Source organism: Palaemon carinicauda, chromosome 6 (genome assembly GCF_036898095.1).
Source record: "Palaemon carinicauda isolate YSFRI2023 chromosome 6, ASM3689809v2, whole genome shotgun sequence".
Lineage (NCBI taxonomy): Eukaryota > Metazoa > Arthropoda > Malacostraca > Decapoda > Palaemonidae > Palaemon > Palaemon carinicauda.
Window position 1 is genome coordinate 115,758,371 of NC_090730.1, and position 18,900 is coordinate 115,777,270.

The 18,900-nt window shown below is 34.9% G+C and overlaps 1 protein-coding gene across 3 annotated transcripts in view; it reads right to left on the reverse strand.

Moving 5' to 3' along the window:
• jbug (filamin-type immunoglobulin domains fbug) overlaps positions 1–18,900 on the reverse strand; it is a 291,607-nt gene that overhangs the window by 99,630 nt on the left and 173,077 nt on the right. For 2 of the 3 annotated variants that reach the window (XM_068375343.1, XM_068375342.1), the window contains exons 8-16: positions 13,326–13,481; positions 12,941–13,069; positions 12,487–12,705; positions 11,998–12,229; positions 11,758–11,861; positions 10,642–11,252; positions 9,605–9,789; positions 7,732–7,797; positions 2,898–3,101 (exon numbers count right to left, since the gene is read on the reverse strand). In XM_068375343.1, coding sequence (XP_068231444.1) covers positions 2,898–3,101; positions 7,732–7,797; positions 9,605–9,789; positions 10,642–11,252; positions 11,758–11,861; positions 11,998–12,229; positions 12,487–12,705; positions 12,941–13,069; positions 13,326–13,481 — 1,906 coding nt within the window. The remainder of the gene's footprint in view (positions 1–2,897; positions 3,102–7,731; positions 7,798–9,604; positions 9,790–10,641; positions 11,253–11,757; positions 11,862–11,997; positions 12,230–12,486; positions 12,706–12,940; positions 13,070–13,325; positions 13,482–18,900) is intronic. The other variant, XM_068375344.1, reaches the window with a different exon arrangement.

The window sequence follows — 18,900 nt, forward strand, 5'->3', positions numbered from 1 at the left end:
CTTTCTCATATAGAACTCTCTTTATATTCATGCCCAACCCTCTATTTTTTACTACTCCCTTAACTGCCCCCAACACTTTGCAACCTTCATTCACTCTCTGACGTACACCTGCTTCCACTCCACCATTTGCTGCAACAACAGACCCCAAGTACTTAAACTGATCCACCTCCTCAAGTAACTCTCCATTCAACATGACATTCAACCTTGCACCACCTTCCCTTCTCGTACATCTCATAACCTTACTCTTACCCATATTAACTCTCAACTTCCTTCTCTCACACACCCTTCCAAATTCTGTCACTAGTCGGTCAAGCTTCTCTTCTGTGTCTGCTACCAGTACAGTATCATCCGCAAACAACAACTGATTTACCTCCCATTCATGATCATTCTCGCCTACCAGTTTTAATCCTCGTCCAAGCACTCGAGCATTCACCTCTCTCACCACTCCATCAACATACAAGTTAAACAACCACGGCGAAATTACACATCCCTGTCTCAGCCCCACTCTCACCGGAAACCAATCGCTCACTTCATTTCCTATTCTAACACATGCTTTACTACCTTTGTAGAAACTTTTCACTGCTTGCAACAACCTTCCACCAACTCCATATAACCTCATCACATTCCACATTGCTTCCCTATCAACTCTATCATATGCTTTCTCCAGATCCATAAACGCTACATACACCTCCTTACCTTTTGCTGAATATTTCTCGCATATCTGCCTAATTGTAAAAATCTGGTTCATACAAACCCTACCTCTTCTAAAACCACCCTGTACTTCCAAGATTGCATTCTCTGTTTTATCCTTAATCCTATTAATCAATACTCTACCATACACTTTTCCAACTACACTCAACAAACTAATACCTATTGAATTACAACACTCATGCACATCTCCCTTACCCTTATATAGTGGTACAATATATGCACAAACCCAATCTACTGGTACCATTGACAACACAAAACACATATTAAACAATCTCACCAACCATTCAAGTACAGTCACACCCCCTTCCTTCAACATCTCAGCTTTCACACCATCCATACCAGATGCTTTTCCTACTCTCGTTTCATCTAGTGCTCTCTTCACTTCCTCTATTGTAATCTCTCTCATTCTCATCTCCCATCACTCAACACCTGGAACAGCAATTATATCTGCCTCCCTATTATCCTCAACATTCAGCAAACTTTCAAAATATTCCCCCCACCTTTTTCTTGCCTCCTCTCCTTTTAACAACCTTCCATTTCCATCTTTCACTGTCTCTTCAATTATTGTGCCAGCCTTCCTTACTCTCTTCACTTCTTTCCAAAACTTCTTATTCTCTTCATATGACTGACCCAGTCCCTGACCCCACCTCAGGTCAGCTGCCCTCTTTACCTCACGTACCTTGCGCTTTACTTCCACCTTTTTCTCTCTATATTTTTCATACTTCTCTATACCATTACTCTGCAGCCATTCTTCAAAAGCCCTCTTTTTCTCTTCCCCTTTTACTTTCACTCCTTCATTCCACCATTCACTGCCCTTCCTCATGCTGCCTCCAACAACCTTCTTGCCACATACATCACTTGCAATCCCAACAAAATTTTCTTTTGCTAACTTCCACTCCTCCTCTAAATTACCAGTTTCTCTTACTCTCACCTCGTCATATGCCATTTTCAACCTTTCCTGATATTTACTTTTTACCCCCGGTTTTATTAGCTCTTCAACCCTCACTAGCTCCCTTTTACATCCACCTACTCTATTCCCCCACTCTTTTGCTACAACTAGTTTTCCTTCCACCAAATAATGATCAGACATACCGTTAGCCATACCCCTAAACACGTGCACGTCTTTCAATCTTCCAAACATTCTTTTAGTTATCAACACATAATCCATTAATGCCCTTTCTACTACTCTTCCATTTGCCACTCTTACCCATGTATACTTATTTTTATCTTTCTTTTTAAAAAAGCTAGCACTTATTACCATCTCTTGTTCAACACACATATCTACCAGTCTCTCACCACTCTCATTTTCACCTGGTACGCCATACTTCCCAATGACACCTTCTACCTCTCCAGCGCCCACTCTAGCATTTAAGTCACCCATGACAACTACATAATTCCTTCTACCCAGTCCTTCTACACACCTAGTTAATTCATTCCAGAACTCATTCCGCTCTTCTTCACTTTTCTCACTATCTGGCCCATACGCACTGACAAACGCCCAGCATTCCCTACCCAACCTAACCCTTACCCACATTAACCTAGATGATATCTCCTTCCATTCCACTACTTTACCTGTCATCCATTCACTCAGCAATAAAGCCACACCCTTTCTCGCTCTTCCCCTTTCAATCCCAGACACTCTACCAGACATTTCACCAAACATCACTGCACCCTTTCCTTTCATCTTTGTCTCACACAAGGCTAATACATACTTCCAATCTCACATCTTTTACGCTCTATCGTACTACATCCACGCATATTCAAACACCCCAAAACTAGAGTGCGGGGAGCAGTCACTCTCCCCCCAGCTCCATCTCTTTGATGATGTCTCACAGGATTCTTATACAGGAGAGGGGGTTCCCAGCCCGCTCGTCCCGTCCCTTTTAGTCGCCTCTTACGACACGCAGGGATAACGTTGGCGCTATTCTAATTGTTTTTATGCCCCCGCGGCCATCATGAAACATTTTATATTGATATCAAGAGAGGGAACCCATATATTGGTAAAGGAATACATTATTACTATTCTTTCTCATTCCTTTACAAAATAGCACATTGACTCCTTAAATTTGAGGTACCAAAGATTCCTGATAAATTTTATCATCAGTGGGATATACACATTATTTCAATTGAGTTACATTGATTCAGTAATATATTACAAATTTTTCTTCAATTTTCTATAAACTCACCCCCAGAAGTTTGTAAATTGTCTTCCATCCTCCTAATGGTGGTACTCATAGTAGAGGTTGATGATGAAGCCATGTTGGAAGATTTATTAAAACTGGCAGTGGACGTGAAGCGCTCATCACTCTGGAGTAAAGGAGATCTTTGCTCAGAGGAGAGGCGTGAGTTGATGTGGTCATCAGGTGGTCCTCCAGGATCTGAATTCTCATCTAAAGGTATAACAGTGAAATATCACAAGTTAGTACTTCAATAAACCTTACTTATTAATATTTCTCATATCTTAAAAAAAGATAGTGATATGCTATATAAAAACCTTAGCAGAAATATAAAAAAAAAAATCTTCAGAAAACTTTTATTTTGTTTGTATATGCAGCATCAAATCAACTACTGTACTTACAAACAAGCTACAAAGATTATGACAATTCAAAACCACTTAAAATGCTCTCTTTATATTCATACTATCTATTCTTCTACTTCAATTACAGACAAGGATATATGCCCACAAACACCAAACAGGATATAAATTCTACCCTTTCCAGGGAAATATAAGTATGAATCATTGAAAAGATTCAAAATTTCTTTGTACAAGAAACACGGTTTTACTGATGCCTCCCATGGTGCTACTGAAGAATAACAACTAAAACCTGAATGGCCATATAGTCCTTTTTGAGAATGTCTTTAGATAGAATGGGCACAGAGAGAGAGTGAGCTACCCCACAAAAATTCCTTTCTTGTTCTTGAATTCTTAAAGGCATTAATAATTTTATGCATTTAAGAAATTATCTACAATTAAGAAATTATGATCTATATTGCAAGGAATACTAAAACTACTTCATAAAATTCAATCATATACATATATTGGTACAAACTTTTTCGTCACAAAAGCTGAGTAACAATGAACAGAAGTCTCATTGTGTCTTCTAGCAGCTCATTTTGCTGGTTGACCCAATGGCATAAAAGATATAATTACCTTCCTCATTGAGTATCTTAATATTTGATAACATTCAAAATGTATTTTAGGGAATATTAAATTGTGCAGAGCATGATATATTTATTACTATTACATAATGCATTACTACCATTACTGTTAATGGCATAGTAATTATTTGCTAATTATTATTTTCCTACTGAATTAAATGGTTGGTTATGGCTCTTTTTGTGTGGTGCTTCACACAGCTGTGAGTCCATTGCTTGTCTCTGTAAGACAGCAATGCTGCGCAAGGATTTTGTACCTGTATCTATGCCAATTTTGTAAGGGCTTGCATGACATTTTGGAGAGCTGCCTTCTGGAGGAGGTGAACATCTTGCTGATCTTACTCTGGGGGTCATCATTCATTGGTTATAATAAATGGTACTGTAATATTGTAGGCTGTCAATACTGTATAGAATTTCTACTTCTGGTGCATAAATTAATTGGCAAGGGTATTTTGCTTGTACCCCATTATGATAAGGTTTTATTTATAATATACATAAACCTTTAAAATATCTTTACTTATAATATACATAAAATCTTTAGAATCGCAAGCTAACAGTTGTCAAAGACACTGTGGACAATGTTGATGGCTAGATAAGGCCCTGTTGTGTCTTGGGTGGCCTTGGATTTCTACAAGAGGGTTTCTTGATAGCTTCATCTTCATCATCCCATATCCTCATTTTAGGAGGGCATATTGTAAGCTATCCCATACTGTATAGGCAAAAGGTCGTACATGAACTAGGTATTTGAGGTGATTGGCCACATTCTTTTTAAAGTGGCATTAAGCTTTATAGAGGTGATGCTGCAGGGTATGAGTTATTCGATGGCTCATTATTCAGCCTTATATCCATAGATCATATAGACTGTAGTTTGTCTTAATTAAAGATGAGTAATCTTGACTGAAGGGAGGTGCATTGTCATACCATTCATTCAAGGACTGCTTAATTACTCTCTAGACATTTGTTTGAATATAAATTATTCATAATCATTTGGGTAGTTTTGTTAAGTTCTTAATGAGAAGCATGCCAGTTGAAAGTGCGGGATTGCCCTTCAGATATAAGTATAGAGGGCTCTGTGCTCATCATAACCCTCATCATCTAAAAATATGACTAATGAATGTTGGAGTTGACCTGGTATGTGTGAGGTTATGAATCTCTAAGAAGTGTGCCTGCTAATGACTACTATCAAGCCAGCAATAAAATATAATTGCTGGTTATTCAGTACTTCAACTGGATGTCAAGTACATCATTTGAATAAATCGAAACTGATTTATGTAAAACATTGTTACTCCTAAGCATCATTAAGTCAATTTCTCTTTTAGTAGTAATCGTTTCCTTTTAAAGGTCTTTTTGCTATAAAAGAGATGATCATCTGTAAATACTTCCTATCTGCTGACCTTAGTGACTCCAATTCAATGTCAAAGAATTAATAGTTCATCATGTTGAGAAATTGTTTGTCATGGATAAGACTCTAAATGGAAAAATATATGTTGCATGTCAGCCTTATAATTTGTTGTCAACAATGGATAATGAAGTAGTGAGAAAATGTCACTCACTGAAATATACATAACAGTGACAAATAGTATAAAAGGTGTCAAAGTGGGTAAAAGACAGGTCAAATACATACATAATGGAATAGAGAAAAAAGCTGGGGTAATTTCTGGATATTGCAAAAGAGATTTCTTCCCTGGAAAAGCAAATCAATCCAAGTAATACAAATTAAATTCTTCATTGAGTATTTTCTAAATGCCATATTTTGTTAATCCAAGGATGGTATGATTGTCATTAAAAGATACATTTTGTTTGAGAAGATTCTTTATCAAACTAACAACTTGTGGGTGACTGGAATTCTAAGCTTTTGTGGACAGCGGGCTGTCATTCAAAGAAGTTGGAGAGTTGGTGCTACATAGTAAGACTGCTTGGATACTGAATAGCAATCACTTTCCATTACTGTATGCTAAATTTCCTCTCGTATATCATGTAGGATAAGGATGACACTGACCTTTTCCTTAGTAACAGGACATTCCGTTTCAAAATATTGTCACAATTGGTAACCTCATAATCTAGAGTAGTGGTGCTTATGGTCATGAACAGTGACAAAAAAAGAAAACTGAAAGCATTTATGGCCATGGCATTGGTGTCTGCTGACAACATTGTTGGCACACTTAATGCTGAAGAGTCAAACATTGAAATAAGTCTCGGGCAAAGCTCAACAATCTTGAAATAGAGGATAGAACTCTCCCTATATCAAGACAGAATAATATTGTCATCAGAAAACAACCCATTTTTAGTGTTCACCAGTGAAGCAAGCAATTCTTTAAATAGTCTCTTATATGAGGGTGACAATTGTAGAAAGCATGGCAGAAAGCACTGCCTCCTGTATTGATGTCAGAAGGTTGTACAAATTCAGTCTCAAAAGGAAAATTTTCACTCACTGTTAATCTTTTCACCATCATTCCATCAGTTTGTTCAAGTCTTACAATGTGGGCATCCAACTTCCCACATCCCACCACTTGGACAACAATCCCCTACTTTTCATATTGATCTTATCATTCCTTGAAATATAACTGAGCTCCAATCGACTAATATAAAATCCTTGTTATTTAAATTCTAAAATAATTCTGCGGGTATAATTCAACTTCCCAAAACAAGTTAATTTGTTGAAGACAATAAACCATGATTCAAACAATTGTTAATAACTCTCATTTGCAATTTTTTTCATTAAATCTGTCCATATCTAACTGCCATTAGCTCACTAGCAATAAATGATAATTACATATTTTATCTGTCAGTGCAGATACTATCCTCTGTTGGTTATCCACAGATCAACCATTCTTCACTAGCAATTTGAACAAAGACTGTTTGTATTCAACTCACAGAAATTATTCTGAACTACTCATTACCAGAAAAAATGAATTTGCTGTTGACACCCATTACTGATTACCAATTCTACTCCTAATTAGCAGCCTACCCAATTAAAACTGCCACATATACTTATTACCTATGTGCCCCATGAATCTTTAATGAACCTTGTTGTAGGCCCACAACAAGAATTTTCACAACTTGTGGGAGATGCACAAGAATTCCACTCACCTATTCTGTTTAGCTTCAGCACAGAAAAGTTCAAAGTGAAAATAGCTTACTTTATAGAGGGACAGTCAATTAAATTTCTTTAGGCCCTCATTCAATGCCAAAACAAGAAAGCTTACAAACGAGGTAAACAAGGCCTATAAAGATATGTAATACATAAGCAAAACAAATATAACAACAGAATTATGAACATGAACAAAAGAGCCACCACCTTGTACATTATTTACCCACATACCTCAACATTTTCTATATGAAGCTTCTGCACAGCTACATCATTATAACTTTCCATATAAAATAAATAAATTATTTTCTTTATTTGTAATAGTAGAACTGGAAGGATTTTTTTCTCATCTCTGAAGAGAATGAATCCCCTTTTGTATTGACTTTACCCCAATATCACAGAATACTATAAAGTTGTCATTTCCTAACATGAATTTCTAAATTGATCTATAAAGCAAAAATATCTCCTCAATAAAACACGTAAAATTAAGAGGTTTTCCCTTTATCTCATCTCTCTCCATACCCTTTCAGAATCACAAAGTTAGCTTTCAAAACTTGGCAGGTAAGGCATCTGTAAAACTTGTTGGTATCCATATGGATAAAAAGAAATTTGGGTTACATTAAAAGAAACAGCAACTTGAAACAATTCACGCACTAAACTACTTCTTGACAACACTGAAGATCTTTAAGACTACTTGACTATTGTACAATATCTACTTACAAGGCAACTGCTTTTAACTTGATTATTGTTAGTCACACAAACCTCCCCAAACTGACCTCTATTGCTGAACATTGTCCTGGACCTGAGCTTCGAGAGGCTCTGGATGTTCCTTTGTCTTCTTGCTGAATATCGATTGGAGTTTTGATAGAGATGGAGGTGGTGGTGGTGATGATGAAAATAGTGGTTGAAGTTAGGAAAATCAAATTAGTTGAGTTATCAAGAGCCATTCAATACACATACAGAGGAATGAAGTCATTAATAGTGATTTACCATGAGTGATTAACAAATGATTCCCTAAGAGTCATGTGAGTCAACTGAGGTGAATGAAATGATGAGCAAAAGTGAGTATTAACAAAGACTAATTAGTTAGATATCAGCAAAAGCAACACAAGAAATGTAGTAGAAAACTAAAAATTAATTAACAAAAATTATGATGTAATACTTGTTCAAAGTAATATTAATGATTACAGTATACCTATACAGTACTGTATCACATCACAATAACCTGACACAATATGTCTGCAAATATTGTGTATGAGAAATGAATGTCAGAAATGTAATGACACTTTTAACTTTCTAGATAATGTGAGGAAGATACTTTAGCCGACATATTCCATGCAAGCCAGATTATTTGGCAGGATTTTCACAAACCTTAGGATTATTCTCAGTTATACCTGTAATGTGTTGGATCCAAAAGCCTAAGAAATTTCATTAATGCTGTTATGGATATCAAATGCACCCTGCAGTTTGGAGGGTTAGTGATTTTGTCATTTTTACTATCGAGTTAGAAAAAAAACTAGCTTTAAACATCTCTCAATGTACAGCATTATATTCAGGGGATAACTAGCACTAGTAAAACTTATTGTTTCTAAAATAAAATTTCCTTAAAACTATATTAAATCTATTAGGGATAAGTACTGCATGTTGCCAGCGTTAATAAGTAGAGGGTAAAATTTTCATGTTGGCAACACTGCTATAGTAGAAGGAGGAGCCTGCAAGAGGAAAAAAATAAAACATAAAGAATATATTCTTAAAAGGCTAAACACTTCATCGGTTATAGAAAAATAGCCAAGGTCTCACAAGGATCAGCTTAAACTGACCTCTAATTAAAAAAAATTTGATTTATAACAACTCAATATCTTAAACCAGCAAGAGATCAGTGGATCCATCACACTTCAGGGATAAAAATGGAGAAAACGAAATTGCCACTATTAATCTAGGAATGGTGAATAAGTTCTTTTCTTTCGGTCTTGTATATACATACATGACATATTGTTTCCGTTTTAGTGACATTATTCCTGCAAAAATATACAAGCTGTTCAAAACTACAATACATTACACACATCAAGCATTACAAAATATAATGGGATCCATGATAATAGATGGTCCTAAATGAAGAGAGCTCCTTATTAACAGGCAAATGGTGTGATTTTCTAATATGAAGGATGAAGTCATTGGTGGTGCACATAAATAACAGTTGAATGATGCAAAATTTTCAAAACTAGAGAGATTAAAGTTGGCATGTTCACAGCAAATATGACTAAGTCTTTTAAGATTGAAAAAGCAAAAAATTATATACAGTATCAGTACTACACAGATTTGAAATAAATATTCTAACAAAACTAGGGTATAAACACATAAATCTAAAGCAACTAATGATTATAACTCGACTCACATAAAAGACTTAACCAAGTAACTATGCCACTTTCCAGATTCTCTTCATTAGTCCAACAGCACCAAGTAACAAACAAATAAAAACACACAGGCATGAATGGGTTTGTTTCTTAATTAAACCAAAACCAATTATTAATGGATAAGACATACAGGAAGGCACAAACAATTACAAAGGCTGAATAAAGTCTAAAGACAGTTAAACATGAAGGATACATGTTATCTGTATTTTTATGAATTTGGATTAGATTGACTTACCTTCTGAGCTTTTGGCAGCATTCTGGGCAATCTGTAAAACCTTAGAAGGAGAAGACAGGCCAGTGAGGTCTCCAGGAGGACTGGTTGCACGTATTGGAGAGGTTCTACTTTCTATAGGGCTTGTAGCACGAATGACCCTAGATGGTGGCGGTGGAGATGGGGATGCTGATTTCCGCGGACTAGGACTGTAAAATACATAAGGGCAATTATTCATAAGGTTGTACAAATATGAGCCCTGTCATATAAACAATCATTTATGGTCACGTAGTATGTTGATCAAGGCATTAACTACATGCCAATACTACCATTACACAATATAGGATCCTTCAAGGATTGGCCAGACAGTCTGATCTAAAACTGGTCCCTAAGTATGGCTCTTTCCCTGTCTACACATTTACTGAACAATATAGCACATTTTCTTCTTTCCTAATAGACCAGGATACTGTACATCTTTCATTTTCATCTTAGTAGGAATCTACTGTTACTCATCAGTGACTAATTCAATAAGTGAAACTCTGATTGCATGTTTAGGGTAAAAAAACAACACCTTGGATAGGATAAGCAGCTTTTGTTTTAAAATAAAATAAATTTGGATAGCAATGGTATAAAAATGTGTAAACATACAGAACTTATACTGTAGTTCCATTGAATGAAGGTTGCTGTTTACAAATTTTTTCATGATCTTTTATAATTGCATTTTCTATTAAAAGAATTAGGAGAGATAGTAGATTCCACACTAAGTCTCCAAAGGAAAATTGTCTTAATGGAGAGTTTAATTTTGCTGGGCTAGAATGAATAAGATAACAAATAATAAGGAGTGTAAGATTTCAAGTTATTCAAAAGCTGGTTAATTAATCAGAGTTCCTAGTAAGTAGCCTATAATGAATTATGGATATTACCTGAGCATTGATGGCGAATAATCATAAAGAGGACTTTATTACAAAAATAAAATAAACAAAAATAATTATGTAGTTAGTGAAAACATCCAAACAGCAATGAAATAATTGAAAACATGATTTTAAGATTTTCAGACTTACGAAGAAAGTCGTCCAGGACTTGATGACTTGTTGAATATAGATGACGATTTGCTTGTTATACCAGTGTTTATAACTGTGGAAGTTGATGTGTTGAATGTAGAATTGAAACTTGAATTATGACTGGAATCTAATGTGCTATTCTTTAACTCCAATTTCGATGGGCTTGAAGGACTGGATTCGTATGTGCTGATTTTTTTGGGACTTGAGCTGTAGAGAGGCTTTGGGGAAACAGATTCATAAGTGCTTGTTTTCTTTGTGCTTGACTCTAAGACGCTGCTTCTGTTAACAATAGAAGAGGATTCAAAGTCTGCATACTTATTGTTTATGTTTTCATATGTGCTGCTGCTTTTCATTACAGATGAATCATGCATTCTGTTCGAAGGAATGAGGACAGGTTCGTAACTCGAGCTATCAACAGTATCGTAGGATTTATCAATTGTTGACTTGTATGTTTTACTCAAGGAAGAATCATATGATTCGTTGACTGTTGAGTCATAGACTTTACTTAATGTAGATCTGTTGTGTGATGTATCAAGACTACTCAGGGACAGTCTCGGAGAATTGACAGCCAATGCAGAACTTGAATATTCTTTCACAATTTCTTTCATATCCTGAAAAATACAGTAGAAATGAAAAATAGTCTTATTTATATTTCATATATTGTAAGAACTTTGGGAACTATTAGCAAACCAAATTATCTATTCACAGTATTTTGTCCAGAAAATAACTGATACATTGTTAACACCAAATACTTTTTGATAACCAATGAACAGATATATGAGAAAGTTAAGTAAGGTATAAGGAGACAAATACTTATTTACAAAAGTTAAAATTATAAAAAAATAAGCTTCATGAGATTGCATCTAAACTGAAAGAAGAAATGGGTTGCACAAATCATTGCACATATTATAAATTCTCATACTGATGGTATTTTAATGTTCAGTTTGACATTAATAAGTTGAGCTTTATAGCTTGACCATACTATGCACTATTTTGGTTTAACCTTACAAAATAGATTTCAAATCTGGCTTCAATGCGAATAGAGCTCAGAGATCTTAAAAAAAAAATCTATAGCGATTTATTTTAGAACGAATAAAAGTAACATCATCTTCATACCTTTGGGTCTTTATTTTCACGACTTGAAGATTTCTTTTTCTTTGATTTAGAATCTTTCCTGTCAGGAGGCTTCTCTACGCCAAGATACAGTGGGAAGGGCGAACCTGTTCAAGAATAATTTAACGTTTAAATCGATCTCTTTCTTTTCATAAAATTAAAATAATTCCATTAAAATTCTGAAAAAAAACAACCTAAAGTTTTAAAGAATCATGGCAGATATCCTAAAAATCCCAGGCTAACCTTTGACTTCATGGCCACTGAAGTAAGCATATATTTTATGCTTGGCAGCTTCGAGTGGAGTAAACGTTATCTCATAGACACCTCTCTCAATTTCAAGGGACTTTGATGGTATAGAACGGCCACCCTGTGTGACGTCCACCTTGGCATCTCCCCAACCACATCCTGTGGCATCAACGATGAAAGTGAAGGGATGACCAGGTCTTGCACTGGGTCCTAAATCGATATCCACTAGCTGAAAATTATGGATAATAGAAATGCAAATTTCATTGAGTAAACTTTTTGGAATTATTGTAAATCCTATAATCAAAGCAATAAACTAAAATAAAGTTAGCTTCCCTGTCTCAATTTCTACTATCATTTAAAAAACTAAGACTCACTATGAGTCATATTTTCTTTACTGTATAGAAATATGTACATTGTTACAACAATTGCCCCCAACATCAACAAATTACCAAGCTTAAATTAATCATTAAGAAGTTGTCCCCTCACCTTGAGTGCATGTGGGTCATAAACATGACAGGTAAATGGAGACCCCTGAATGTGTTCGTCGTCGTAGGTAACAGCAATGGACCATTCTCCTGCTTCATCTGGCTGAAAGACGGCAGCGTAAACGCCATCTTCCACTTTCACGGGGCAGGGCAAGGGGCGATTTGTAGGGGAATATGCTGTCACCTCAATATCAGCAGACCCAGCACCGTTACTGTTTACCTAATTTTGAGGGCAAAGATGAAAAGGGTGAATCAAGTTGCAATCAAATCAATATAAGGATGACATCATTCATCTTTCTGGACATATGCTTCATTTCTCTCATAGCAAAATAAGAAGAAAATAAAGTAATCACTCGATTTTCCTTTGATGAATAAAATATGTCTAAACAACCTCCTTACTTATTACCCAACTGATAAAACTAGAAAGAAATAAATTTATTGAAGTTAATACTTACAACGACTTCAACGATGGAGCCGATGGCACAGGGATCTATGCCGGAAAACATTATTTTGGAGACGTCAGGCAGAGCTCTTACTTTAACTGGGCAGCCCTCCACAAGTTCTTCTTCATTATACACATTCAGCTGTAGAGAATGGTCAAACTCATATTTAGCACGGAGAGAGAGAGAGAGAGAGAGAGAGAGAGAGAGAGAGAGAGAGAGAGAATGTGTTCTTAGACAATAATTTTACAAACACGAATCTCTCAACTTATTTCCAACTTCATTTCGGTCTTTGAGAAATATATTTTCAAAAATAATTCTGAAAAGAATGAGCAGCAATTTTTTTCTTCAAATTCCCAATATAGATACTAATAAGGAAAAGAAGAAGAGAGAGACTCACCTCGTAAATGCCCACTTGATCAGGTATAAAAACGCCATTTCCTCCTCGAGGCCCTAGATCGAGGTCGACTCTGCAAGGACCCGAGGGGCCACGCACTTCCACCCTGATCTCACTGAGTACCACTTCTTTGCTCAGAAACTCGATTTCAAAAGGAACCTTAATAAGAAAAGAAGTGAATAGAACGATGAAAGAACAAATGGATTTTATAAACTCTTAAGATAAAGATATTTTTTCAAAAGGATGACGTGACTTGAAAGTTATTCACTAAAATACAATACAGCTACAGTAGTACAAGGCCGCATGTTTCGAAATAGCTAATTCAAATCATATTCTGAAACATATTATTTTGATCGGCTGTGAATTGTGATTATTTAAGCCGTGTTTAACTAATGAAAAATTCATATTAAATCATCATGCAATGTATTTTAAACATTTCCATTTTGACAGACTATTTTACAAAACGATGTGTTTCTTTAGGACTACTTTCATGTAGAAAACTATTAGCCCACTCAGGTTATGTAGTGTCTGTAATTATGTACTGAAGTATAAGCATAATATTGACTGCTGTATAATTATAATCTTAGACATGACCAAACATAAATCAAGAAAAAAAGAACACATTGCAAAATGCAGTTTATGGAAAATTTTAAAAAGAGATAATGCAGAGTTTAATCTAATAAAATTCCACATCAGCTTATATATGAACATAAATTTAAATTCGCAAGATTTTAAGCAATATGTAATGTATATAAATATAAGTATGAATATCATGAAAAAATAGTTTAAATAAAATTCAATCCAATGAATAAAAATGAGTTCCTTAATAAAACATATCACACTAAATTTGATAACACAAAATTAGTCGAACTTTATGTAATTCAAACATTTTATCTTTCGGGGATATTTTCTGTATAAAGAGGTTTGGATGTAGCATAGTTCATCTCTAAGCCAAGTGCTGCCTTGATTAAGTTTTCATCTCTGTCTATTTGTTTGTTTGTTTGTCGTCAGCCTAAATTGATAAAGATACTGATGAACGTTGATTAGTTTTAAGATATGTCAGAAATGGGCTGTCTTAGAACTGATTAGAACTTAGCAATGATCCGGATCCAGGATTTTTTCTATACAGTAGATTCATTCACGGTAAACATGTGGAAAAAAGGAGGGTTTTGGCCGTAGATTTGAGTAAAACATTGACAATCCTCACTGGCAGAGGTCTGAAATCTCTGATTGCACTTTCTACTTGTTTATTATGAAGTGTTTTGCAACTGAAATAACAACCCCCATTATACTTCAAAGATAAGATTTGGATAAGATTTGTTAAAGATATTCTAACTTTTTGAAATTGTAGGTGAGGTGACTTTCAAGAAGTTCATCATCAAATGAAATACTAAAGTATTAATCCTGAAATGAAATACTCGAAGTATTAATCATCAAAACAAAATACTCAAGTATTAACAAAGAAATGAAATACTCAAATACTATTCATCAAAATCGAAGTAGAGTGGGAAACATAAAATTAATGACTTTTCCTAGATGCTTTAACATTTAGAGAAACCAGATTATATATTTGCCCTTCATAGAAGACCAACATTTGTATTCCCCGATCCAGTTACCATATCTCGATTAAAAAAAGATCTAGCTTGCTATTTACTGTTACCAGCGATAAGTATTTGCTACAAACTTCTCTAAGAAAAGTCTTGTCAATACCTTTTTCGATATGAGATGATCAATACTTGGTTGTACTATGAGAGCATAATTATGATAACTATGGATACAAAGATGAATAATCATCGATATATTTCTTCCCATTCAGATATCCATGCTTAAAATAAGATTGCATCACCCAATGTAATAATTGATCCTTTAATATATTAAATTTTAAAATACCCAGCGAGCATTTTCCTTCATTTTGGTGGGATTTTGGGTATAAATGTTTAACCAGAATTATAATCGATAAAATCTAACGAAGATCACAGGAGATTTTGAGCCTAAAAAGTATAATACTGTGTATTACATTTATCACACACAGTAATTTAATATTATATACCTTTTTTATTATACTACAATAGTAATTATTATATTTTTCATATATTTCAGAGCTTCTTTAGAATCCGTCATTTAAGTTCCCAGTAATAAATTAAATCCGAGGCCTGAAAAAGCAATCAGGATAGTAACCTTATTTCTTTAGATAAGGAGAGAGAGAGAGAGAGAGAGAGAGAGAGAGAGAGAGAGAGAGAGAGAGAGAGAGAGAGAGAGAGAGAGAGCACATAAAAGCTCTCATGCATAAGAAGGAATCCTATTTTACATACTGTACACCAAAGGCACTCTAAAGAAGTGATAACATTACAACATTGAACGCAAGGATCAACAACAATCTACCAACTTGGCCTTATGATCAATAATAGTATTTTAGAGAAAACGAAATGCGATTCTGCCATTAACTGTTATGTTCCTCCCGTTACATCAGCACAATGAATCAGATAACCATAAAATCTTTATGGATTGGCTCACAACAGACTTTCCCGAAAAAATTGAACAAAATTCAAAGAGGTGACAAAAATCTATCTTATGCCATCATAAAATTATCATAGAATAACCTACAGTTTGACATACGAACAGTCTTTCTCGAAATCATGTAAAATTCTTCTTCGATTGTGTTTACCGAGTTTACACACACGCAGACGAAAGTATGGTGCTAAGATATATATTTTCCCGTGAAAAGTCCCGCTAACTTAAAGCATTAAAAATATACTGTGGATACTTTAAAGTTTAGTGAACATTTTTGTAACGATGCAGTAAATATATGATAATGGACATGTAATTTCTTATTAACCGATAACTGTCTTGCAAGCTGTCGGCCCCACGAGAGAATTCCTAAAAGAACTGTTTCCACAAGGGAGTTCAGACTCGTGCTCAGACTGCGTGCAGTCCAGGAAAAGAAGAGGCTCTCGGCTTTCATCGTAAAAGCTCATAATGTGGTACTGCAAGGCCATTAATCTTCAAATCGTGGGATATACATCCAACGTACGTATCTTCAGTAAGTTTTCTGTTTCTCTCATATTTTCTGAACCCAAGAACTTTTTTTTTTTTTTTTTTTTTTTTTTTTTTTTTTTTTTTTTGCTATGTGCTAAAGTCCACAAATGGATTAAAATTGATGTCGTCGTGTGAAAAACTGGCAAAAATCATGGGGGACTTTTTATATACTGTAGAGATCGAGCCCAGTTTTACTGTAGTATCATTTCCCCTTGAAAATAATCAATATAAATCATTCTAAAATTTTCAAAATATTCTTATTAACTTTAGATTACTCTTTTTATCATATATATATATATTTTTTTTTTCAATTTTGTAAATAAATGACAAACGTTGTTTTGGGTGTGAAAAAGAGGGCCTTTTGAAAGAGCAGTCCCATTTGTCAGAGGAATCGTCAATATTCAAATAAACAAAACTGAGGTCCCTACAGTTCTAAAGGTTATGTTTTGAATTACACATTATCATTGTTGTCAGTTATCTTACTTTCACTGACGTTGTTATTCAGTTACTTATTAGTGTACGCGACTCGTCAAGAATGACGGTTAAATATTGATAAATATGCACATACACGCACCCAATCACTTACCGAGGGACAGGGAGAGATGACGAGTAGTTATGCCTTTAGCAATACCGCTGAGCGTGACCGGAGATTATATATATATATATATATATATATATATATATATATATATATATATATATATATATATATATATATATATATATATATATATATATATATATATATATATATATATATATATATATATAGCTCTTTAATTTAGAGGGGGTATCAACATGACCATCCGACCAACTATTCCGGAAATTGATTATATTTGTGATCCTCTCCGTTCACTCTTTTGAAACTAAAAACATATTACCAAAATAACCACTAAACCATGTACCGCTTGCCTGAGCCCCCATATAACACATGCCTGTCAGAAATGTTTGATTACGAATGAAGCCATGACTGAATGAGTGAAGCGAGACGCGTAACATTCCTGTCAACAAGCTTTGGAAGAAGAATGGTCCCAACTCGTTGTTGTAGATTGCCTGACCCTTATGGCCAGGCACGGGCTCTTGCACGCTTGCAGCCTGTAGGGTTCTAACAGGGAGGAAGGACCGTTTATCTGGGGAAATTGGGCTCGTTTTTCTTCGGAAGCTCCCAAAAAATTAAGTAGCGTTAGAGCGAAAGTTTTATACCATACTTCAATTAACGTCATCGGAATATCAAGTGATAATTATGTAGGGTCTTATAAATTAAAAGCTTCAAGACCTTATTGCGGTACTGGACAAATCAAAGCCTATCTATAATAAAAGTTCAAGAAATACATAAGATATTTACTTTTTGAATTGTGTATAATTATGAGTATTATCATCTTTACTTGATTTCCTCAATATCTCAGGTATGGCATCATGAAAAACTTATACTCACATTCTCATAATATATAGTGGGGATTGTAATCCAATCACAATAAATAAGGAGAGGTGAATAATCAAATCCCACGAGATGAAGTAGAAATACCCATTCCCTATACACGATCTAAGAATTATTATCGATTCACTAAAAACGTAAAATAAACAACCATAAAATTCATAGTTAAGCACTTAAATTCTTGTTTCTTTCATTCAATCGCTACCTTTCATTTATTTATTTGGATAAATTATTCTATAGAATAACAAGACTAGTCTGTAACAGAGTTCACCTGCGTTACCTTTCTGCACTTGTCAATATAAAATTAAGAATTTTTTAATATACATTAAGTGTAAGGTTTCTATTGTGGCCTTATCCTGAATATACGGCCTGGCCTGGTCAGACTTGAATCTTCACTACACTGTCAAAATATGATTAATGTTTGCTTTACTGTCCTTGGATTTGGAATAAATGTTCTTTTTCATAAATAATATATGGTTCATAAGATGTAAAATGAACGTCTGTTCGTGGCATATGTAGATTTCATTTCAAACCTTTAATCATTTACCCTGGAAGGTTTCTGAGAATTTGAGAATTCCCCATAAGTTATCAGATTACGCACTATCTCATATCTGCGCAAATGTAGCATGTACTAGATTCGATGTGTAGATAAGAATATCGGCTTTGCCTTTTGTATTATAGGAGAGTCTTGGCCTGAAGTCTTATTTCTTCATAGGATTTTAGCAAGACAGAAGGCTTAAAGGTCACTCATGAATGTAGACTCCCATAAATCCCCCATCCTTAGCTGACAAGAATGGTGAGATTGCAGACACTACTATAAACTAACGAGTTTGAGCAGGTCTCGAACCCCAGCCCGGCAAAACGCCAGGCAGGGACGCTTCCAATAAGCTACTGCATATTAGTATTCTCCAAGCTCATGTGTAGTACATAAGTGATTAGGAGTGTAATGCGGGTTTCTTTATATAATCAGTGAGATGCCCAGAGTTCATTTGCTACCTCCAAGGCATCACCGTAAAAGTATTTTGATAAACTTTGTAATTTCCTTTTTATAAAAGGAATTTTAAATCACACTTTATGAAGTCCTCAATCGTTATCACTTCCGATTCC